This window comes from Centroberyx affinis, unplaced genomic scaffold (genome assembly GCF_046629955.1).
Source record: "Centroberyx affinis isolate AG114_WGS23_722 - 3 ecotype Tasmania unplaced genomic scaffold, CSIRO-AGI_Caff_v1 ptg000772l_1, whole genome shotgun sequence".
Taxonomy (NCBI): domain Eukaryota; kingdom Metazoa; phylum Chordata; class Actinopteri; order Beryciformes; family Berycidae; genus Centroberyx; species Centroberyx affinis.
The window spans coordinates 7,250-32,656 of NW_027279380.1; the positions used below are offsets into that span (position 1 = coordinate 7,250).

The following is a 25,407-nucleotide window of genomic DNA, read 5'->3' on the forward strand; positions in this document are numbered from 1 at the left end:
ACTTACAGCAGTGGCTCCATATAGAAGTCTGTGGGACTTCGAACTCCAAAATGACACATGCCTGAGCCAAGCCTTCAGCATCCTGTGCCAAGTCCAACTCAGCATATTTATATCATGACACTTAACATGAAACTATTTGACACCACAGCCAAAACAATATGCAAAAAATATCACAGATCTGCTGTTATGGGGAAAATGTCTGTCTTGAGCCCAAGGAGGTTTTACAGTAATAATCATGTAGTAATGACTGGAAATAACAAAGTAATATCCAAGCAAAATAGGCGTAATAACTAATTATAGCATTAGAATGACTGGTAATTACTGAGTAATATACAAGTAAAAAAAAAAGTGCTTTTTACCAGGCAAGTGTTCTGGGGTTTCTGTTGTTTCTGTTTTTGTGTAGAGTTGGTGTGGAGTACGTTTATATACATATGTGAATATTGTACATAGTGCTGGTATGTCTTTTCAGAAATATATAATGTATTATTGTATGTGTTCTGCATTATAAGCAAGTGAAAACCTATTGAAAAAACATTGATTGTTTCTGCAAAGGTGTAGTCACTTTCTGTAATGATTGTCCCTCCCCTCTGTGGAAGATAAATCAATGGAGACCGTGTGTTTCTTCCTTTTTTGGATTAGTTTATCCTTCGCCTCCAGTACCTTTCTAAGTTTTCAAATGGGTGAGGTAGTGCAATTTATCTAATACAATTAGGCCTACTGGTAAAATCACCTTTTTTTTTACTTGTATATCACTGTTATTACCAGTCATTCTAATGCTAGTTATTACATATATTTTACTTGGATATTACTTCGTTATTTCCGGTCATTACCGCGTAATTAATGTCGTGTAATTTGAAGGATTACCGGTTTCACAGTAGATGCTTGAGCCTTGGAGTCGAGGCTGTAATTCTTGCCTGTGCGGATGGCGCCCCTAGCGGCCGGGAATGAACCGACAGCGGGAGTCTCGCTGCGTTGAGTCACATCGCCGTAGCTCAGCCGACTGGAGGGATGTGACCCCGGAACAGGACGCCCTCCTAAAACAACACACCATTCAAACAGAACACAGAAGAAAGAAAAGCTGGACCAGGAGGGGTAAGCTCATATGTGCCGTTTTTTCAACGAGACGCTCATTATCGGGGGGTTTGAAAGCGATACGTTTGTTTGAATCCCGGCATTTACACTTCTGGCAGAGCAGCGGTACCTGGATGGTGTTGCACCCATAGGAACTTCATTCAGGCTTTTGTCTCGGGCTTGCTAGCGAGCTAGCTTAGCAGGTTAGCATGGCTTGCCTTGCAAAGCGTAACGCGGTTTCGGTTGAGACTAAATGCAACGTTTGTGCATGTTAACATGAACGCAAATTTTAACTTATGTACAAAACTGTCAATACCGGTCTGTACGACGGATATAGCCAACGAACGGAATATCGAAAAGGCGTTGAAGGATTGCTTCTGGCTAGCAAGAGAGCTGCTACAAATTTAACAGTTTGTGTCCTGCTACATGATAACATGAACCTTGCACAGTCACATATGATATGTATCCATCTCTTGGAAAAAGAATACTTTTTTGGTTTCCTGTGTTTAGTATATAAGCATGTTTGTTTGCTAATTTCTTAAAAGAAGCTACCAAAACTGGTAAATATAACATACAGCCAACAACTATTAGTGTTATGTTCACAAACCTTTGTTACAGTTTTCAGATCATTTCAGTCATACGGAGAAGTTATTGCACTTAACGTGACTTAAAACAACGATCTCCAAAGCGTTTTATGTGTTCTGCACATAGCCTAGTGAATTTAGGAGGCTACAAATACAAAATGCAAGCCTATATGTAATTTATATTGAAGACCCATATCTCCCAATTAGGAAACATCTAACAGTCAGTCAAGGGAGTTGTTTAGACTTACTAGGTATCAGGTAATCTCAAAGTCGGTCTAAATTTACATTTTGAAAAATTGCTTTAGTTTTATCTACACAAAAAAAAATTCTCTTGTCATTTGGTTAAGCATGGTTCCCCCATTCTGCCTAAAATTTAGTTTCCATTTTCAAATTGCTGATTGTCTGCCTTCACACAACTACCACATCACCAGTGTACCATTTTCTATTTTTGTCTCTTGCCACCCATGAATGCATTGTGCCACCCTGCCTCACAATGTCTGCTTTGCCCAAATGTCAGATAGCTGACAACACGTTCAGCTGTGAAGCTGGCACCCTGCCTGCACCGGGGCATTGATGAGTGGTGCAGCCAGTGGGTGTCAGGGTTGGCCTGAACCCTCCTGGCATCCAGCAAACTTGGTTATGTACCACCGTATGTCAAGGCCGCCTTAGCTTGCACATTCCCCTAGCTGGCTGGATTTTGGAGTGAGATTAGGACCCCTGGCCTCCCCTCCCTCCTCTCCTCGCCTCCTCACAGTCGGGGCAGGTGCTCTTCAGCGGCGGCTCAACCCCCCAGGCCCCAAGGGGGACCTCATCAGCTGCCTGCAAGCAGACTGAGAGGGGAGGGCTGGTTCATCTCTCAGCCTCTTGCTCTGTGTTTGGCACAAGCACTTGTCAGCCCTTCAGCATTGCCCAGGCCACCTAGAAGCCTATTTCAGCCTGATAGTAAGGTACTATCCAGTAGAAGTGTTTCCATCCATTCCTGGCTTAGGCGCCCAGTCCAAAAGACAGATGCCCTGAAGTCTTTTACCTGCTTAAAGAAAGAAACTTAAAATTCATACTGGATCCTTCCTTTTTTGAGTCACACACTCGGATTGTTGCGTTATCCAGTCTCTGAATGTATTTTTCTCAAGATGGCATACTCTTAGTTCTTTGTCTTTCATGCATGGTATCCTGCTCATTTTTTTGCACAACTGAGACATGCACAGATCTTGTGAGGTATTGTTCCTACCACATAGAACATATAGCAGTTCACAGAACAGAATTTTATGCCGTGCCTTGACGTTGCCGCTTTTGAAATCTTGCAGCCGTCTCCCCAAGGGACCAGCTTAAGGCAGCAGCTTCTGTTTCAATTCCTCAGAGAGCCCATGTGGTGCAAGCAAAGACGTACTGAGATCATAGACCAAATTCAATTATGTGTAATGTAGACTAGTGTATGAAAAATACAAGTGTATGAAATAAAGTACAACGGAAACATGATGAGGATATTCTGAAATCAGTCTAATTGTACAATGTTTTTGCTAATGTTTTGATAAGTCATTAAACATATACATTAAAGTGAAAAAAATCTGTCACTATAGTAGTAGCATATACAATGTTTTTACATTATTTAGCCTAGTAGTAGCCTAATTCATTGGAATAAGGTTTTAGAACTGTCTGTGCTTCTTGGAAAAAGCTAAATAAAACTGCTCAATAGCATTAGTATAAATATGTGAAATATAATGTTAGGTGCTGCTTACTGTAACTTACTCTCGCTAGGTCCTAGCTTCAATTTAAATTGGCACAGGAATAGTTGAGGAACAGTTAAGCACACCCAGAGACCCAGCTATGAACTAAGCCTGTATAGTTTAGAAGGATTGTTTGAGTTCATGCCTCACGTGGTGACAACAAGACATGACCTACTTATCAATCATATTTTCACAATCCAGTTCATCACTATTGTCCCCAAATACTGTGGCCATTGTTGTGGGCACTGTACATGTGAGGAGATAGCTTCGCACAAAGGCAGCATGCAGACATCCAGTAGGACCAAGCCAGAGCCTTTCTGGCCTGCAGTGTCTGCTTGTCTGGCTCACACCGTTTCAGGACCTCAGTCGGCCCTGACTTGGAGAGAGAGAGACAGCTCTATTGGGTCTGTGGCTGCTCTAAGGACTTTTGTAATTATTTTTTTAATGGCTGGAGGCCGTGTATAGGCTGTATTGTACTTCAGTTTGACACCTAGTCATTTGAATAGGTTTCATGACATGGTTCACCATCAATGGAAAAGAGTGTGTGTGAGTGTGTGTGTGTACCTGCTCTGACACAGCTGCTCCCTAGAAACAGGCCTAGATGTTGCCAACTGAGCTGGCATCGACACCATGCATGTAGCCTACTTCAGTTTCTCACACATTCGCTCGGGATGTTGGGCCAGTTCAAGACTGAATTCAAATTATTTCTACCTCTCAACTTTTCCTGTCTGTCGAGGCTACTGACCACTCGAGGCCCTATAAAGTTCAGGCCTTTAGCGGCATTTGTGTAATGCTAAACTCCACTCAGCGTCAGTTTATGAGTCAAACCCAAGTGCTGTTTCCCCTGTTCCTCTGCCTGCTGAAAAAATTCAGTTTGCAAAACAACCAGACTTGTGCGTTATGTGAGCAGCTGATTCCAGAGCGAATGACAGGCTTGAAAAGTAGACTGGCCCATGTGTGGTCGGACCGGTACACTGTTGTGGCCCGTGGCCTTCATGACCCCCGGCAAATGCGAGGGCCTATCACATTGCATACTGTAATCCCTGGCAGCAGACCTTCATTGCACTCCCTGGCCCAGGGCAGAGTGTAAGAGGAGTAGGCACAGTGTTGCAATAGTCTTGAGAAGCCTTTCTCTTGTTTTTGTTTTCACAGAGACACTAATGGACACTAATGCGTACAAACACAAAGAACTTTAAAATGCAGAAGCCTTGCATGAATAGGCCTGTCTCTGTTCTTTAAGAGGCATTACTAAATGTGTGATGTCTTTTTGAAATGTTGCACCCCTGTGGCAATGTCTCTGTCATGCAGCAAATATATCCGTTTGACTCTAGCCTAATCTCATTTGCAGGAGCTGTAGAAAATCTTGCAGTAGCTGTAGTAGATGCTGAGGTCATCATACTATAAAGCAAGGAATCTGTCTGTATGTGTGTCCTTCGCATATCTCGAGAACCGTTCGTCCGATCTACTTCACACTTGGCAGGTGTATTGCTGGGGACCCAAGGACGTGCAGTGTCAGATTGGACACGCAACACGTTCAATATTAATTAATAAATTTGAATACACAAGCGAACAGCGCTCTGTGCAGCAGCGGGGCTCAGAGCAAGCGACTGGAAGCGCAGTGTCAAGTGTCAAGTTTTATTTATTATAACATCCATCACCAATGTTCCAGAAGTTATTAAAAGAGAAATCTCTCCTCATTACAGCGCACACCTGCTTCACTGGTAGAAGTAACACATCCAGCATCCTCCATCCCATAAACCAGGCCTGTCAAATAAGCTATCAGATGTATAGCCTATACATATATACACTGTATATACGGTATGTACAGATTAGAAAGATGGCCCTCGTGTTGTTCTGCACTCAGCTCAGTATCAGCGATGCTGAGATTTAGCCCGGCTGCCGAGTGAGGCTCAGACAGCTCCTGGGGCTCCAGCTCAATGCTCCAGCACAGCCCAACATCACAACGCTGACAAGAGCCCAACACCGGCAGGGCGGGGGATTAGGCCTAGATCAGCATTAAAGAAAGCCTTTGATTACGTCTGGAATATTAGCTGCGTACGTCTGAGGCTGGCTGAGCATCCCTCGAGGGATTAGTGTTGAGCTAGCCCACCTCTAGAACCTAACATCAGGCACACACAAAGGATCTTGACAGGATCCTTATTGTGGCCCTTGAAATGACTCAAGACATGTTACACAGAAGAACATGTATATCAGAATAATGCTAGAATGACCTTACTATCTACAAGGTTAGAAGGTTTTTTTTTCCATAATGCTATTTATTCATTTTGAGCAAAATTTGTCACTTGATAGCTCTCATCCTGAAAAATTACAATAATAATAAACTTTAGTAGCACTTTTCAAAACCACAGTTACAAAGTGCTTCACAGAACACAGAAAACAGAGTTATGCTAAATTAAAACAACAGCAACAACAATAAAAGACAAAATAAAAACATGATGAAAATCAAATAAAGACATAAGCAATATGGCTTATTCCATAAAAGGCTTTTCTGTAAGTGTGTTTTAAATATCGGCAATCATTTTGTATGAGGTGTCAGGTGTTTTTTCAAATGGAACCGATATCTAATTTTGGATAGATACAGGCATTGTTAGGATGTTATTATCTGATTCGCCCCAGAATTATCATACTTTAAAAGTCACCATAGCTTCTGTAATTGGATCACACAAATATTATATAGAATATAGCTTAGGTCTAACCTATCAAGGGATGGCCTAGATGGGCCTTGTTTCGCTGAAGTAGCAAACATGTGACTCAGAAGTTGGTCTCTATAAATAGAAAAGAGTTTTGGGTTTGTATCTTCCCTAGAGTATTCAATCAGAACGCAGCTTGAGGAAATGTTAGGAGTCACATTACAGAGGAATCAGTTTCACTTCCATGGAACTAGTTTATTTGTCGATCCCGGGTTTGTGTAATTGAAAGTTGCAGCCTGGGATGACGAATCTTACCAGATCGCTGTGGAAATACACCTCAACAAAATATTAATTTCTCAAATAGGCCTATGTCAAGATATAGGCCTATATGGACGATAGACCGTTTAAACAAGTGCACCTCGCCTGATTTTGGGCTTTGAAATCATCTTCAATATGAGTAAACTTTGCCCCGGTGAGTTTAAAATGTTTTAATATAGCAATAATACCCAGAAAGGCGTTCTGTGATTACGGCCATGACTGTGAGGCATCGGGTACCAGGCACCCGAGTACCATCTGCAGCATTGTGGGAATTACCAGCATGGTTGGAAATCTATTTGGACCAATAAGATTACATGGATGAATCTACCCGTAATATGATCACATGCAGACTGTTGAATCATCATTGTACACATATTATCATCTAATTCACTGAGTACCAGAGCTCTTCTGTTTCCAATTCTGTATCTAGTGCGCTGTCATGTTTTCGTGCCACGTCCCAAAATAGTCATCTACAAGTCTGTGTTTCTGTCCCGCCCCAACCCGAAGCAGAATAGGTGAAATTGACAAAAGAATAGCGCCTAACTCTTTTCCCAGTCCCTTTTTAAAGTGACTTACAAACATGTCACGACAACGTTAGAACATCATTGATCACCCTCTCCGCATCGTTTCCTCCTCCTACAGAGATTCTCCTTATGGGATTTTGTGTAGCGCTTTTGTTCTTCTACACAATATCCTTGTGAAAGTATGATGAGATAAAAGAATTCTTCACGATGACAAAAATACAAATTACAACTTTCAAAACAGTCAGGGCCCGGGCAGGGATGGTACTAAATATGGCCAGTTTTTGAACTTCAAAAGCGAACATCAGAGGATCACAAATGCCTCAGTTGTGAAAGCAGAAGGCCTATTTATACAGAAGATGAATGTGGAATATATGTGCCTTTTTTCTCCAGCAGCAGCGGACTTAAAAATGGCTAAGTTGTCAAAGAGAAATCTCAAAATAAGCTTGAATATTAATGGCTCTTTGTCATATCGTCTTGCATCTCTCCTTGAAACCCCACGAAAAGACAAGAAGACACCTTTGGCAATTAGAGCAAGCCTGTTCCCCAGTCGTCCTCTTCATCCTCTGCTCTTTATCCTCCCATCCGCAGTGACCGTTTTATACCCAGTGTGCATTTGAGGCAGACATACTGGTGTTCCTGCGTTTTTGTCATGCTTCATGTGTCGTGTAGCTGGTAGGTACCTCAGCTTCTCTGCCTGGAGTCTTGGCTCTCCCATTTGTCTGAAGCGAGGAGCGGGGAGACATGATCAAACGTGTCACTGCTGCTGATCTGAGACACTGCCGCCACCCCTGCCAACATCCTCTCTCCACCACCCCCCACCCGAACGCGCGCACACACACACACATACACACACCACCACCACCAATCCCCAATCCCCAAAGGTGTACCGAGCAACTGAACTGACAGAGGCAAGCTCTCTCCATCTTTTCATGTCTCTCTTGCTTTGAGTCCTCAGCCGCTCTCCAGTTAAACTGTGTGTGACACTCAAGTTGCAGTGAATAACCAATATATTCATCTGTGTAGCCCCTCATTCAATATCGAGATGTGCTGACAGCCAGGTTATGCTCCTGTTACCTTTTCTGCGTGACCGGATACAGCTGAGAGGACAAAGTCAACTGCGAGCGTAGTTATTTGCACTATACAGCGAAAGGTTGCCGTAATTTTAAAGGCTATAGCCAGAAGCGCGGTCGCCAGCTGCTTTGAGCTGGGTGAATCCACCCGGCGCTCACAGTGGCACCCAAACGCCAGCCAACGGTGCCCCATTCGTCCTCCCCCTGGGCTCTGGGAAGGGGGGATGGCGAGCCAGCTCCTCAATTAAATATAACCCCACATCAAACGGCCTGTCAACATGCATTAGTGGTCCTTTGTATAGATAAGAGGCCAAAAGAAATTGCCAGAACTATCATAGTCACTGTGGCCCCCGTGGGCTTTTTATGAAAGATTCTTAGGGGAGAAAAAAATCTGACTTGCATACTGATATTCGCTCCACTAAAGCTCCCTCTTTTTTTTTTCCAGTAGATTTAGCCTTCTTCTTTCTTCTGTGAATTATTTCTTCTGATAGTTAGATAGATAGATCTTTTACAATTTCAATTAGGAAATTTGCCTTTATCGAATACTGATTTGGCCGTTTGTCAAGGAAGATATTAAGCCACACTTTAAGCGTCATCTTGGTGGTGCATTATAACAGAGATCTAATGCGACAACAGCCAACCTTGATGTGTGTGTGTGTGTGTGTGTGTACCGTCACAGCGGAACCTATCCCTTTTTTTTTTTTTTTGTCGTTCGCATTAGCGCTGGCAGCTCCTTTTATCGCCTTCTCTTTCCCTCCCTTTTTTTTCCCTGCCTATATTTTGCATCGCTTCAGACTGACAGTGAAAATAGGTCATTAGTTATAGGGAGAATAAGAGATGGAGGGAGCAGGCAGGGGCGAGATCTGTGTGAAAACTACCATGCAATATTAATGAGAGCCATTCACACTGTGAAGTGCCAAACCTGCACTGTGACTACACTGAGACGAGGCCCCTGACTTCCTATATCATTACTGAGGTGTTATATGAATAAATTGCTCATCACACAGGCTTGTTTGTTTGTTATATTTCCTAATAATAGTATTTGTCCAGTAGCCCTAGCCTAAGGTTGTCTGTGTGAGGAGTCCGATGAGAAATCTTTAATAATTGGAAATCAAATCGTCCTCATACATACCTGATTTGCTTTTGTAGTCGTTATCACAGCAAAGAACGTCCTCAAGGGTATTATGGTTTTTATACAATGGTTACCAACGCATGTGTGGTTTCAAAGTTTTCTTCTGAGTTGTACGCACACATAACAATAAGGAAAAAACAGGAGAAAACAAGAAAGAACACTAATTAGCTGCCTAGATAACATAAGAGCTGACATAACAACCAGTAAAGCACTATCGCATTGTTTAGAGCGTGTCTTTGATTTGGCAGAAACGACCCACTGCACAAATTACAATAAGCTGCTGTCTAGCCCTGATTTTTTCCTCAGGTTGTGTATAATGTGGGATTTGTTTGTGTGTCCAGAGCCACAGGAGCAGGGGGGATGAACCGCGAGGAGGCCCCGGGGAAGTCTCCTGAAGAGATGTACATCCAACAGAAAGTGCGGGTCCTGCTCATGCTAAAGAAAATGGGATCAAATGTAAGTAAAGTGCCTTCACAAGTACAAATCATGGTCATGTGAAATCTTATGTTTCGGCAGTCATCTATTGTGAGTAAAAAACAATGTTTTCCAATCCCCATCTGAGAAGATTTTTAGTTGGTTATGCTTTAGTATAGAGTTGCATATGTCTATTCTGTAGGTGAGGTGATTACAGTGGGGAGAGTGAAGCCTATGATCAAAGCAGTCATCCTTATACATTCTCTCATTGTGCTTTTGAGTGAAATTAAACTATTCTCCTTCATTTTGTTGGACCCCTGGTGGTCCCCAGACCCCACTGGGAATAACTGTTTTAGATTTACACCCCTCAAAGTCGCATCACATCTAGAAGGGATACACATCATCAAATATCCAATCTGAGTTTGAGCTAGGTTAAGCCAGACAGCAGCTACAGAGATGATGTTTGCTGTAGCTGTTTGACTGGAGTACTGACAGGATTCTGGTGAAAACGCCACTCCTGACAATTTGGAGGAAAGGGGCAGAGAGCAATAGTCGGCTATTCGCAGCCTCTGGAGGACAAACGCGTAGGTGCAACCTAATGGTTACGAGTCTACAGAAGCAAACAACTATATCTAGCAAGCTTTATTTATTCATGAGGAGATTAAAAGAGGCAGTCTTAAAGGTGAAGGGGGCTTTTTTTAGGGAGGCATCAGTGCCTGACGTCATCCTCGGTTATGTGTGACTTTGATGGTGTAAATGCTCAGTCTGCATCTACGCAAGCTGGAGAATATGCAGGACTTTGAAATCAACATCACGCTAATCATAAGGATTTTTTTTATATCAATATATATCACGATATGGCTCATGTATGCAAAATCACATGTTTATCAAATTAATGTTCATCCTATTGAACTGAATGGTAATGTTAGGTGTGATGTTAAACAAAACAGAAATATTCACACCTCATTTTGTTGAGTTTTTAAATACAATTTGCTTGTTATCATCAATTTAGACTGATTGTGTGTCACAATATTCCTAAATCACCGTATTATGACAATGTGACTCTACTGAAATACGATAAACGATAATATTGAATTATTGCTCAGCCCCAGTACTGAGGAAACACAAGTTTTTCTTATCATACAAGGTTTATTAAGACTGAATTTTGGGCAATAATAGAAGCAGCCTCATATTCAGATTTAAGATAACTATTGATGCGATGAGTATAAATTTCCCTCACATGGCTTAAAGCTGTCGCCTTTATCAATCACTCTGGGCTGTTCCAGTCACAGTGGTCTGTCTAGGCTAAAGGGAAAATCCACTCAATACAGACGTAATATATGTTATTTCTTTTATCATTATGATTTTTATACAGTTCAGTCTAGAATTACAAGCAATGAACAAGTCTCTCCCAAAGCTATAAACCCCAGAGCCAAACACTCTTCATGTCATGAAGAGACAACTTCATGAGATGCTCCACTGACAGTGACTGACTTTGTGAACACAGTGATGGTATCTGTTAGGACTACACTGAAATTACATCCGCTCCATTCACTCTTATCAAGAGCAGCAACAGTAGAATAAACATCTATAATAATATATCTCTAGACTAGCGACAGGGTCAGAGTGATAGGCAAAATCTTCCTGTCACCCTAGAACGATCATTTAAGAGAGTGAGATGTGCGATAGGACACGAATTGAGAGCAGTAGAAAAGAAGAAATTATTTTTTGAAGCTTTGACTGTAAAAGCTCAAATATTCTATGGGTCCAAAATTTAATGCGTCTACCTTTTTGGAAGAGAATTGGTTTGACTGAACTGTCCATCATGACAAAAACATGCATGAATTTCTCTCTAAGGATGGGTTTTTGCTTTGTTTTCATTGTTTGATAACCTGTAGTATCACTTTGTCATTCCCTTCAGCTTACGCCCAGTGAAGAGGCTTTTCTCCGGAATTACGCAGGCGTGGTCCACAGTCAGATGAGTCAACTCCCACAGCACAACATAGACCAGGGTAAGGCTGTCCATCATAAGACACACACACACACACACACACACACACACACACACACACACACACACACACACACACACACACACACACACACACAAATGTAAAATCCATTCATACAGCAAGAGTTATCACAGTTTGGGATTTTTCATTTGTTTATTCTTAGTTTTAGTTTTAGTTTTCATGTGTTGTGTTTGGTAGTTTTAGTGTATTTGTTTTTATTTAGTTCAGTTCTAGTTTTAGTATTTTTGGTAGGGGTAGTATTTTTTTAAAGGTTTAATGATAGAAGTTCAGAACAGGTATTTTGAATGTGGTTGCAACAGACATTGTGTAATACAAACAATAATTATTTGCATGAATCTTTTAATTACTGTTCAGTAAAAATAGCTAAAACTTCTCAAAACGTATTCTTTTTTTTTACCCTGCACATAAACAAAAAGATGAAAACTAAAAACATTTCACATATTTGTATTCTTTAGTTTTACAAGTAAACAAGATAGTTTTCTTTTTTTTTCCTGTCTTTTTTTTGCTTTTATTTCAGTGGAACAGCTGGTTTTCGTCTTAGTTTTAGTTTACTGTAATAACCTTGCATACAGCCCCACAAACACTACCTCTCACATATCACAGAAGTACTACAGGGAAAACCTCTCTATACACACTCTGGAGTCCATACCGAACAGGCCAAACAGATTTCCTGGCGGTCTGTTGCGGCGGGCTCAGCGGCACACCGGCGCTGTGAGATTACTCATACAGCAAACAGTGTGACTGTCTGATGGGAACTGAGTGACTCATCCTCAGTGCATCCCTAGTTTCACTGCTCCTTCTGACAAATAGCACAGAGACTTAGACTAAGCAAGCCACTGTTCATGTGTGCTCTGGTAAGATTTTTGGTGCTACATGATACATAAGCAAACCTTGTGTATGGTGGTTATTCTGTTGTGTGACACCAGAGGGCGCCGTTGACCTTACTTTCCCCACCCAGCTTGCACATGTGGTTCCACCACAAGAGGGTGCTAGATTAAAAAATATAGCTGATGGATTGCCACTGCAGTTACCTGAGAAAGCAGCAGCAAATTTCTCAAGGATGATGAGGGGTTTTTTTTATTATTTTTTTTTAACTTTTCAACCAGGCTTATCAGCTGCCTTCAGGCTCAGTCCAAATGCGGCTCTGGGATGGGAGCCCTGGAGGCCCCTGCTGTCCTTCTGTGGTGGCTCTGCTGGGGCTTAGGCCTAGCTCAGTCCCGTCTTTTATTAGTCCCCCGGGGAAGCCGCGAGTTGAGAAAATTGCCTGCGACACTCTACCTACAATGAATTGTTATCTGTCTGCTTCTCTGTATCCGTTCTCTGAAAGGAAACAATGAGTGTTGTCTGAGTTATTGGTTAATAAAGATGTGATTCTCTGTGTCTGAGAATAAAGGAGAGGGATTAGGGTTCATGATGATACAAGGTACGCAGTTAGCAAGTAAACGGCATGCTGACTTTGTCCTTTTGTCCTTCTCTGACGTTTTCCAGTATCTTTGTTTTAACCCATAGGGCAATAACCTGCGTCATAATATTTTGTTAAATTCAGCCTCAATCTTCAGTAGTGGGTGCATCATTAACATTTTTATCAGGCTTATTGCATCATGAAAAATGTATCTTGCATTATCACCATGTTTTTTCATTAAGTATGGGAACATAAAGCATTGCATCACATGGGGCAGGTGGTACCACAGTTTTTAAAGGAGAAGAGTACAGTGTGAAATTAGCGATGATTTCTATAAGTTATTTAAGATGGATCTTTTTTGTTCTGATTAAACAACTACGGTGTAGCTAGTTTGTGCTATGTGTGCCGTTTCTCCTCTTCCAAGCCCCAGAGTAGATTCAGAGCTCCGTCTCTGAACTGTGTCAATACTGCGCCTGTTAGGAAAGAGCCTCATTAATTATAGACGAATATGACTCGTCAAAGGTGCTCCGAGTATGCATTATACATCACAAAAACAGACACATTTAGTGTCATTTGGCAGCCTGCCACCTCCTCAGTGTGCCAATGAATTATTACTGGTCTGCATCTTGTCTAAAGGACTGTGATTAGGCAAAGTGGAGAAGGCTGTGATTTAATCACTTTTAAATATTCAGCCCTGCTCTGAAGGACAGCGGTTGGTAGGAATCAGCACATTGCGGATCCTTTGAGGTACAGTTACATGAAGAGGAAAGTCCACTGTTTGATCTCTTTCAGGCTTGGCGATGGGGTAAAAACAGGATAAAAGGAAACATTTATTGCATAACAAATTGCATAGTAATGTGTTAAGAACTGTAATTGTGCATAGTGCGCGTAGGTCAGTAAAATTTAATTTGTTAGAAGGCCAGACTTCAAACAACAGAAATAGCAATGTGAAAATATTATTACAAAATAAGAATTTAATTAATTTGTTTAACGGAAAAAAATATAAATTGCATTTAATTGTTGTAATCCTCTTCATCAGAAAAGGAATTTAGATTGCAAATTGTTTGTGATAAGCAAGTTTTGGTCCAGAAGGTGCATTTCAGCTTTCTGAACATTTTGCTCTCCCAGTCGACATCCAGTCCAGAGGGGGTTCAGATAAATTAGTTCTACTCTGCTGTGCTTCACCTTCTTCTCACTTCATAATAATATGACTTGTGCTGTACAGTCCCTTTTCCTCATCCTGCTGTATGCGGCATCTTTTGACTGCTGTCTTTCCAAATAGACCATCATACGGTACAGCAGCCAGACAGAGGCCATCTGTGAGCCAGCAGTTTTCCACACCAAGGTTGTCTGTCTGATTGGTATCATTACTTTCCCCCCCCTCGATTTGACACACTCAGCCCTCAGACCTTGTTAGTCTGTTTGTCTTCTGTACGGGAAAAGGACAGGTGGTTTGGGCAAAAAAAATATTCCAATTATGAGATGGATGATTTAAGGGATAAGTCGTCCATTTCGTATTATTGTAAAATGGTTCTTTTACCTTGAAAATGGATTGGTTGAGGTTGTTTCCTTGCTTCTTTGGTATCATTTGTCTGACAGTTTCCTGCAGCTGTTTCATAAGCTAACCCCCTGCTCCGGCCTTAGCTTATAATTGGAATAATATAATATTGAGCGAATCTGATGAAGCAACATGCGAAACGCGTAGTTCGGTCCTTTTTGTTTTTAATGTAATCTGTTAATAAAATAGTGTCAATCCTGGTGTGCGCTGGAATATTTATTTTTTTGGTTTAATATAATATTGGTTTGGTAACAGACTGAGAAAAAGCACACAGTGGATTCTGTCACTACTGCTCACCTCGCTGTTTTGAAGGTAAGAGTAATGGTCTAAAATGGATGACTCACGATTTTTAAGCATGTAAAGCAATATTGTCTAATTTGTTACTTCATAAGTTTACCAAATTTTTGTAGCCCCCTATAAAATGCACGCCTGCACAGTTCAGATGGGATTCAGCCAAAGAGACTTGTCCCTCTTAAGCATGAAACCAAATCCATTCAGCCACAATGCCCAGTAGAGATGAACAATTAATAAAAAAAAAAATCCAAATTGCAATATGAACTTCTGCAATTTCCAAATCGCAGAGGCTGCAATTAATTGCTTTAGAGAGAGTGGCGTCCAAAATGGATTTCTGAACAAGGAGTTTAGTGCTACAGGTAATCTTTGGTCCATGAATCAAGTACAATTACTCAAACTCAGTAAATCACGCACATTGACATCCATTTTTTTTTTGGTTCTAAAAAATGTATGACAAGAAAAACTGATGATATGAGTTTAAATTGCAATTGCAATATTCTCTCTAATAATCACAATTAGAGGTTTTTTGGGGGTTTTTTGCCCTCATGTCCAGCCACCAAAAGCAGCAACAGCAGCTTAAAAACGGATCAAAGTTTGAACATGCTGATGCAGGATGGCTTGACACCCGTGTCCTCAAGGGGGGTCTTAGCCTGGAGTGACACATGTCAGTCATGGCCTCATCGATCCAGTCCAAGGACATGGTGGAGATGTGATGTGAGTGGTGGAGACCAGTCAGGTACTGATTGCTCCAAAATATCAAATTAAGGCTGCGTTATACTGAGCAAATGTTAAATGGAAGAGTAAATACTTGAACACAGAAAAGCAGATGTACTAAATGGATAACATCACTGCTGCTGTCAGTTAGGCACAGTCTCATAAGAAAACAACTTGTCATCACTGGAACCCATCCAAGGATATTTCAACATCATCATGTGTTGTCATGCTTTGTCACGCCTGATTTGGAAATGTTGCCCAAACCTTGAATGATTCCCTCACACCCTAGTAACTGTCAAATGTTATTCCAGTTCTGACTCTGTAAGGGACAAGAGAAAATCAACTCCCAGGCTGCCACTCATATTTCTTTTATCACTGAATTTGCATTTCAGATAGTTTTAATTGGCTGATTACCATACATGCAAATGCAGAATTTTGTTTTGCAATTTTAATCGGGCCAAAGAAGAATTCTCTGCCAAAGACTCTAGAGCTGAGCATTTTTTCCCTTCTGCTTTCTTGCTGTGTTTCTTGTTTGATGAAACTGAATTCTGGCGGCCCAGAGGAACAGAGGATCGTGGGCGAGCAGGACTTTGTGTGCTGTGTCTAAACGCTGTTATCTTATCCTGATTGGAAATGAAGTGTGAACTCATTAACATGGGCCTTGGATTATTTTTTTTTTCGGGGTCTCCTTCTCAGTGTATACGCTCCAGTTCGGATAATTCTAAATAATAAATGTGTCTCTTAAAGTGAATCCAGAAATAATGGTACAGAGACGTGGGAATATGGGGCATACAGAAGTTTTATCTATATAATTCGGCTGTTGTTCCTTCTTCTTAAACTCCCAAATTCAAGACTTGCTGTAACTGACATCATGTCACTGTTAACAACATGGTATCTCAGAGCTGCACATAAAACCAGCCGTCTCAGGACTTGTTCTCCTGTCTCATTTGATGAGGAAACTTAACTCCCCCCAGAAGGACATCTGAGGGCCACAACAAAAGAGTAGAGACACGGAGGGGTTGCCATAGCAACCGCAGTCGTCCCGGGAAAGGAGAGCTCCCCCGTGGGCTTTGGTGTTGTTGCGACGCACAGCGCTGGTAGATTGGAGCAGGTCTCATTAGGGGGCCGGGAGGCAAGCTGGAGTGGTAATTACGCAGCCAGAGTGTGATATTCCAATCTCTCTCAGTCCCGTCCCTTCTCACAGAAATATGGCCTCTCTCGTTTCAGATGGCCGCTGCCTCGCGCAATCAATACACTATCTTGTTTCTTTTTGTCCGTCTTACAATCCCCATATCACGCAATCCTTAAACCTGGCTTTTCAAGTGAAAGCCGTTTGGCACAAAACGAAGGGCCCATCTTTGTTCAGCGACCTGGCCAGGATAAAGTTTTATCGATTTTTAACGTTATTTTGTTCCTTGTTGCAGCATAAATCTGAGCTAGAGACTCTGCAGCTCTTGCACGTCGTTATTCCCTTGTCTACCTGACTCAATAGCCTAAAATACAGAAACTTAATTTCCTCCTGTATCCCAAATATGTTCACAGCTATGTGTTTGTATAGTCAAATGTCAAGGGATAGTTTTCCACCACAGTCTCTGGAGCAAAAGCACTGTCCTTGGAGATGTATATATTTTCCCTTTCAGTATAGAAATGCATAATATCACCACCAGAAAGATCTATCAATACCTAATGTACATGTTCAATGAAAAACCCCAGTGATCTGACCTGGACCTACCCAGTCCTGAGTCCTTACGATGTATTGTACTTCAGGTCCAGGTGCCATCAAGTGTTATTGCTGCAGGTTTTTTAATTTCAAACTGAATTATTTTATTGGATCCAGCAGGACCTGACCAGAGCTTTGATCACAAGATTAATGCATGCAAGAGCTTTATATTTTGTATCATAGCTTATACAAAATAAGATACTCTATCTGCACCCATTAGCTCCTTGGTTTTTGGGAGGCATTCCATAGCTTTTCATTTTTTTTAATGATCTATAGGAAGTAGAAGCCAAGTAGAACCAGACAGACCCAGTTCAATTAGTTCTGGACCTGCTCCCCAAAAAGTGTCTGCTGTGGGTAAGCTAATTTACCTTGTGCAGTGGCCCATAAAATGTCAAATTCATTAAATTCATCTTTAAAGGAGTGTTGTGCCATTTGGGGGAGAAAAATGACTCACAGAAAATAATTTGCTATTGCTTAACCCTAATTTCAAAGCTCATTAGAACTCTGAAATATCACCATGTGAAATGAAGTACAAACCGTGTTGCAGAAATGTGACATTCTCTATGGAATCTTAAATAATTCATTTGCATATATGATAGACTTCATTTGAAATTTTCGGAGGTTCACAGTTTCTCTCCAAAACGACATCCTGCAACTTGAAGCAGGGAAAATGCCATCTTGTCCAGCCATCTTCATATTGTTATATTACATTTATGTTACATTTTAAGCATTTGGCTGACACTTTTATCCAGAGAGTGTTCTTCAATTCCTAGATCACCAGAATTACAAGCAAGCAATAGTAAGGAATGTAGAAGTCGGGGTCAAAGTGCCTTGATAATAATCCTGTTACATGAGACTGATCATGGAAGAGAGAAGCGCTCGAAAAAGACATAAAACTATAAATAAAATGTAAATTTACACTTAAGCCACTTAGCTGATGCTCTCATCCAGGCCAATTTATCCAAGCAAAGAGGTGGAAGGGACTTTATACTTAACAAAGATGCTATTAGTTGGACATAGACAGTTCTGTGACTCTGAAATGGTTTATATTTACACTTTAGGCATTTAGCTGACACTCTCATTCAGGCCAAATTAGCTAAGCAAAGAAGTAGAAGGGACTTTACTTAATGAAGATGCTAGTAGTTTCAATTCTATGCCTCTGAAATGGTAAATCTGTGCTCAAAGGCTCTGTGTAGAAGTAAAATTACTGTGCCCCTGTTGAGCGTGCTGCTTCTTAACCCGCCCCTGCTGTCGTTTCCGCTGGGGGATCCCATGTCTTTATCCTCTCGGCTGACCCCGCACAGATTGTGACCTCAAATTGCTGCTTGTTGCTTGCTCTGACTAATAACTCTGTACTACATCACCACGACATCGGAGTCATTACATGGCCGCTTGTCTGCTTCTTCGGGCCGGCGGGACTCGAGGCACGCAGCTTGGAGCCTCTAATATCCCCTATGAACTCCCTTTGTGTGAATTTGCAGCTTTCTTATCTGTGCGTTTTCACTAATATATTTGGCTACCTTTACCTCAACCGTATTTTGAATTGTAGCCTGTCAGAAATGTCAAGTCTTCGTGTCTTAGTTCAGCTGAATAGATGGAGAGAAAGTGAAAATTATAGTACTGGCCAGGTACAATAATATTTTAAACAATTTTTTCCTGGTAGCTCCAAGAGATGAGGCACATAGCTTTTACTCGAGACGCTGCATGTTCAAATCTGGCACATGGTTTATATTGCATGGTATCTCCTTTGTCTTTCTCCCTGCCTTCCTTTCACAATCCACTGTGCACTATTTCTTGGGGGGGAAAAACAATATTCTTTCATTTTTTTCATGTTGAAACAGTTATTATTTTATCCCCAAGGATGTTTTTTGTTCCCTGGAAAGACAATTGCTGCAATGAATGAGAAGGCCATTCTTCATTTCAAAGTATTCATGGAGGACAAATCGGATGATATGCTCGTGTTGCTGTTATTTATGTAATCCGTGGCCAGGAACAGGTATTAAAATGTGATGAACAGCTCTATTTCCCCCATAGGGCAGAGTGAGGAAGGGATCAGTGAGAGAGGGAAGAAGGGAGGGAGGGAGGCAGGGAGGGGTCAGAGGATGGCCAGAGAGGGAGCTGGATTGAAACAAGCCAGCAGCTGTTTGCTCATAGGCGGTAGCATCCTGCCGTCCAGTGATGCAATCTGATTTTGATCCGTCGCTAGGCAACAGCTCAGAGGGGCCTGACGTTCCCATCCTGCTGGCTGGAGCTTGTTTGTGTGGTGTGTGCATGTGTATCTATATCTATATATCTATATCTATATATATATATATATATTTATGGCAGGGCGAGGTCCAGACATGACTCTCAGGCAAAGTGCTCAAGTAAGGCAGATATAGCCGGGCCAGACTGCTGTCTCTCCCTAGTTCCCATCATCCACTTGGCTCTGTCGATTTATTTTGAGTTTGTTTCTGCCAGTCAGTCAGCTCAAGTTCCTCCGCAGAGTGTGACATGTCCTTCCTCTGAACCAGCCAGTTACACAGGGTGAACTCCCTTACGCAACCACAGAATAATGCAGGATCACAGACAGGCCTGTATTGTGACTAGGGATGACTAGGGATGAATAACCAGTATTATTCTATATTGCAGTAAAAAACAATAACAGTAATGACATTTTTATTCCCGTGACCACCACGATAACCGCTGACTTGTTGGGAGGCTGAATAACAAACGCAAAAAGTCAATATTTTACATAAATATTGTACACAAGTTCTACAGTCTTGCATTAAAACATGTTTAGGAAAGAGAAATGTCTTGTGATTGATAGGATAAATTAGTTTTTCAGTCATTGAAACATATTACAGTGCTGTTTTTAAGGTTTTCATCATATTAATAACTATCAGGATAATATCATATATCGAGATAATTCTGGCCAAGATAATCGCACTGTGAAATTTTCATATAGTCACAGGCCTAATTGTGACAGATGGATGTTATTGTAAGTTATTGCACTCATGCATCACCTTGAACAGTCATGTAATTCAGCAGTAGTATAATTCAGATCGAGTTGCTATTGTGTGATATTACATAATTGACTCGTGTTGAAGCATCATTATCCACCATGTGTTGGCTCACAGCAGATGGGATTTATTTTGTTAGTTGAATTCTATCTTTGTGTTTGTATCAATTTTAACACTCCATCTCTATTTCCCCCTTGTTGTGTTGAATTTGCCTATTGGCTTGTTCTTTGCCATAGCCTCATTTGGTAGGCCAATGAGATCCCAAGGGACAGGGAACTTGAAAGGGAGTGGAAGTTTGCATTAAAAGGCGCCCTCCCCATAGAGCCGCCGCCTTATCAAGCTCACGCCGACCTGAATGCGGCATAGAAACATCCTAATTATCTTCCCTGTAGAGATAGCCAAATGGAACACAAAATGGCTGTGCTTGGAAGGTCTGTGCTATCTTATGAGGAGGGTCCGCCCTTTGTGCCAAATACATGTGGAAGCGCACAGTCCCTGGCCTACTTTCATTTCTCCACAATAATTAAATCTAACAAGCAGTTGAGGGCTGTGGAGCGGAGAGGCGTTTTATAGCAAATGTGCAAGAGTTGCCATTTAAACACTTCTCAACCCTCTGCAGAGGTGTGGAGTTTGTTGTTGATGATATTTATGTGATGATAACTTGTCAAATGGTTCTTTTTTTTAAATTGTATTGCAGGATCATTTTGGGCTGTTGCACTTAGCCGTCATTTCCTCCCTCTCGCTTCTGAGAGGGGTATTTTTCATTGATAAAGGGTTGGAGCAGACCAGCAATTTACTGGCAGTTCTCAGACATTTCACAACCAATTCACCACCATTTCCAAAAAGCAAATGGGCTTCACCAGGCTGCCAAGCATGACAGTGCAATAGTGGTTTTAATACTTGGCATATCCTAGCAACGTCTAGCAGCAGTCCTTTTAGCGCTTTTTTTTTTTTTTTTGGAGGGTCTAGAAACCAAATTACTCAAATTGAAACAACTCTTTGCCTTTTAATCAGGCCTGTGTGAAGGAATGGTTGGATATATGACACGGTCAAAGAGTAGAGTGTATTATATTCAATATTGTTCCAGTAAAACATTTCACCTGTAGCTACTGTGAAATATTTCATCATAAAAAATTGTCTGGGCAGTTCTGCAAGAGCCCATAAGACTTGATGAATCACAGTTGGCAATAGACTAATGAATAATTCCATGTTAAACAGTAGCCAGCTGACAAACTCCTATTGTGTAGCTGGCAGGATTCATTAGTTGACTCAACTCAGATTAAACTGTAATTATGAGTTGGTCCTCATTAACTTGGTAGAAGTGAGTGAAGCACAAAGGGAACAGGAAGAAACCAGACCTCGTGAAGATCATGAAGTCTCTATTCTTTGGGCCCATTGATTTTTCGTTTTTTCCGCAGCTTAGCGAGATTCGTAATATCAGCTGGAATCTAGTATTGGTTATCCGCACATATCCCGCGCCTCTCGCAGACTGAGCTGGAACAGCAGTGGATATTGAATTGTACTGAGGCCTCAGATCTAAATGTTATCAGGGCAGAGCAGGATGCTGCTGTCAGCGGGGCCCTCGATGTGTCATCATCCTTCAGGCTCTGTGATGAGAGCCGGTGGCTTGGCACAACAGGTGAACATGGCAGAAGATGAAATTACCTGCGTGCACCAAAAGGATTTTCATGGCAGTATATTCCCTCTTGGCTCTGTAGTGATGGCTGGCCGGATTTACAGTGATCCAAGTGTCATTCCCTTTTGTGTATTGTCTGTCAGAGTGACTGGATGGTTCACTGATAGTCTTCAGACTTCAGTATGGACAGAAACTGCCCATTACAGGCGGGTCACACCTAGTATTGTTGTCAAGGCCGAAAGCAGACAATGAGACATTTCCTGTTTGTCATAAAAGTAAATATTAATCTGTTCTGCACTGAAGTTAGTCATCAAACACCAACTGCAGTTGAACCTGGTCTATCTGAACCTCAAACAAATGAACTGACCAGCCTACTGAATGGACATATTGAGTAAATAAACTGGAATACTAGCATATTTAAATGATTGTACATAAGTTCTGGATTTTTCCACTTTGACACATGCAACTAAAATTATTCAGCCTGCAAATAAGACTGGACAAGCTTTCCAGCATTTCTGAAAATTTGGTTCATATTTTGGTTCGGCTTTGGAATTTCAATAATTCAACCTTTCCTTCCACTTAACAGCCCCCATTCCCAGATGGTTTGAGTAAATGGGATTCTTTATGCGTAATGCCCCTTTTTGATGCCTTTGGCAGTTTGTTCACTGATTCAGAAGAACATGTTGGGTGAATTATGGCTGGGGGGCGATATGGTTGAAATGAATATCATGATAATCACAATCAATAAATATCACAGTACGGCTCACTCATGCAAAATCACATGTTAAATAATCAAATTAATGTATGCTAATGTTAGGTGTGATGTCAACCAAAACAGAAATTTTCAAATAATATTCCTTAAAATGTTGGCCATTTTTAAATGAAATTTGCTTGTGATCGGTGATGTAGACAGCAGAATTTGTGTGTCACGATATCCCAAAATCACCATATTATCGCGATATGATTCCACCGAAAGATGATAAACGATAATATTGAATTGGTGAATGTCGGTGTTGGATTGTTTGAGCGTTTCTGCAGACTCGTCTAATGTTTACCCCGTTGTGTTTTAGGTGCGGAGGACGTGGTGATGGCGTTCTCACGGTCAGAGACGGAGGATCGGCGACAGTGACCCTGGGCCCCCACCCTATCCCTACCCCCACCCCACTGCACCCCACCTTACCCTGCCCCCAACCCCCCCACCCCCCTCCCGGCCCGCCCGTGGTCCACAACAACCCAAACACCACAAATACAACACTGTTGAGCTCAGGAGAGGAGGAGCACCCGGAGAGGATGGAAGAGGAAGGGAAGAGACACCAGGAGGTTGCTGCCTCGCTCTCCCCCAGCCTCTTCCTTCCCTACTCCTCCGTATACAAGCTGGCACACCATTAACCTGAGATGCACTCGAGTGGGTCGCTGTGGGTTGGAGCCTTGGCGACAAGGCAGTCAATGAAAACACTCACAGATTGTGTGGTTGAGTATAAAATGTTGGGTGTTTTCAGGGGGTTGATTTTTGTTTTGATTTGTATTTTTTTTTTTTGTCTGTGGTGGGGATTTAGGCAGTGTTATGTGGTAAATGCTTTGGTCACTGGAGGAATCGACCAATGAGCAGTTGTTTCAAGCAAAGAGAAATATAGTTTTGGTCAAGCAGTGAGTGTCGTGATTGATGACCTTATGGGAAGAGATTTTTATTATTTCTGCTTACCTGATGGGACTGAATTTGTTTTGAGTTAGCTGTTGTGTATAAAGGCTTTCATATTATGTCACACTAGTTGTTCTTCTGCTGCTTTATTTTGAACCGTAGGCTGTTGGGAGTGCAACTCTGCGTCCCTCAAGGGAAAAGCAGAAGAATTAAGACACTAGCAGACACATGACATATTCACATAAACATTAAACACAGGTGTACACATTCTCCCCAGGCAAAACAAGGTTTTTGGGTTATTGTGAAATGTAAAACCTTTTTTATTGTACAGACAGTAGGGAAAATACAATAATGAATTGATTGTGCCAATTGTATTTTTTGTTGTTTTTTTATCTGTAAGATAAAATTAACATTATGATTATGAAAGGTGTCTGATGAGTGACAAGCTGTAGTTCTAATTTATTGTTTTTTGAATTGATCGACTCCCTATCCCTCAAATACACCATAAAAGAAGAACCAGAGGATAGCGAAAACTAAAGCCTAACACGAGCGCACCCTGCAAAGGTGGCTCTTGATTCACACTAAAATAAGGATAGAGACTCTAATTAACTAGCTATAACTAAAAACATGGAGCCAAACTTAAGAACTGTGTGCTATTTCTGACTGTACTGTATATCATGCACTGTTATCAGTGGGATATTTGCAAAAAATACAATTTGACCTTTAGCACAGAGATTTTATGTTTGGTTCGGTGCAAAAAGTTTGTAAGGGAAACTACTTTTATTCCAACTTTATTTCCTTCGGTGATTTAATTGCGTGAAACAAAATATATCTTCTCTGTGTTAATTGACTCAACTGGAATAGTTCAATTGAATATTTTTGTTTGTTAAAAGCCGACTTGTTTTTCTAGTGACATGCTCAATATTTAATGTGTTTTAAGTACAGTTTGTTAACTTGTATAACTTAAATAATTGTAACTTAATGTTTTGAAGCCAAGCATGTCTGCCTTGTGGTTTATAATGTTCATTGAAGTGGATCTATGAGGATCTTAAAAGCCTTGCCACAATGACCATCGCTTGTACATTCTTGACGTTTGTGGAAGCTACTAGCTCTTTTAAAATATTTTAGAAAAAATATCATTTTGTATGGGTAAATGTTATCCATTATATCTTGTTGGCAATAACCTCTATTCGAATGTCCTCAGCAATCTCTCAATGTACACAGCCAACAGATCAGTCACGCTGTCCGCCTATGACAAAGAAATTTGTCTTTTTATGTTTACTTTTGTTTTAAAACATTCTTAATTTGTCTATGCATTATTTTTTTTTCTCTAAAAGGTGTCTTACTGTACATTTTACCTATCAGGGTTGTTCTACAGCCTTCATTCAGTTTGTGGATGAATGTCAGTGTGTGTGCGCATTTGTGTGTGTGTGGTTACCACCATTGAATTTGCTACCGGTTTTTGATTTTTCAGCATGCTGTTCAGTTTGACTAGAAATGTGTATCTTTTTACTGTGATGACCTGACGTTGCCTAGTTGTCCTTTTGAGTTCTTTTGTGTTGCCTTTGTATTTTTTTTTTCTTCTCGGTTGACATCAATTAGTTGGTTTTGTATGGCTGCTGACCATGTCTTGACTTAATGCTTCCAAATCCTATACCAACTGAACCATTAAAGAAATTTTAAACAGTGCAAAGTTTGTTTGTTGTTTTCTTTCTATAACCAAGTTGAAATCCACCAAACGTGCATGCACTAGATCTCAAAGACGAGAATGCGATTCCTAAAAAACAGAATGGGTACATTTCTCCAGGTAAAGCCATAAGAAACATGCTGGGCAACTGCTAACCTAAATCTGGTGCAAGATATTTGTGCTTCTTGGTCAAAAGGGGCCCAGGATAACATGCTACTGAACATCCAGGAAAAC

General features: G+C 41.1%; 1 protein-coding gene across 1 annotated transcript; it reads left to right on the top strand.

The window, feature by feature from the left end:
• The first annotated feature begins 992 nt into the window (after positions 1 to 992).
• Positions 993 to 25,173, top strand: ctnnbip1 (catenin, beta interacting protein 1). Its single transcript, XM_071520144.1, has 4 exons — positions 993 to 1,092; positions 9,416 to 9,530; positions 11,410 to 11,500; positions 22,918 to 25,173. Exons 2-4 carry the CDS (start codon positions 9,435 to 9,437, stop codon positions 22,974 to 22,976), a joined length of 246 nt encoding a protein of 81 aa, XP_071376245.1. The 5' UTR covers positions 993 to 1,092; positions 9,416 to 9,434; the 3' UTR covers positions 22,977 to 25,173.
• The last annotated feature ends 234 nt before the right edge of the window (positions 25,174 to 25,407 follow it).

Coding starts and splice junctions, on each gene's coding strand:
- ctnnbip1 (XM_071520144.1), top strand. CDS start 9,435: ATGAACCGCGAGGAGGCCCCGGGGAAGTCTCCTGAAGAGATGTACATC. Junction 9,531..11,409: donor TAAAGAAAATGGGATCAAAT/GTAAGTAAAGTG, acceptor CATTCCCTTCAG/CTTACGCCCAGTGAAGAGGC. Junction 11,501..22,917: donor ACAGCACAACATAGACCAGG/GTAAGGCTGTCC, acceptor GTTGTGTTTTAG/GTGCGGAGGACGTGGTGATG.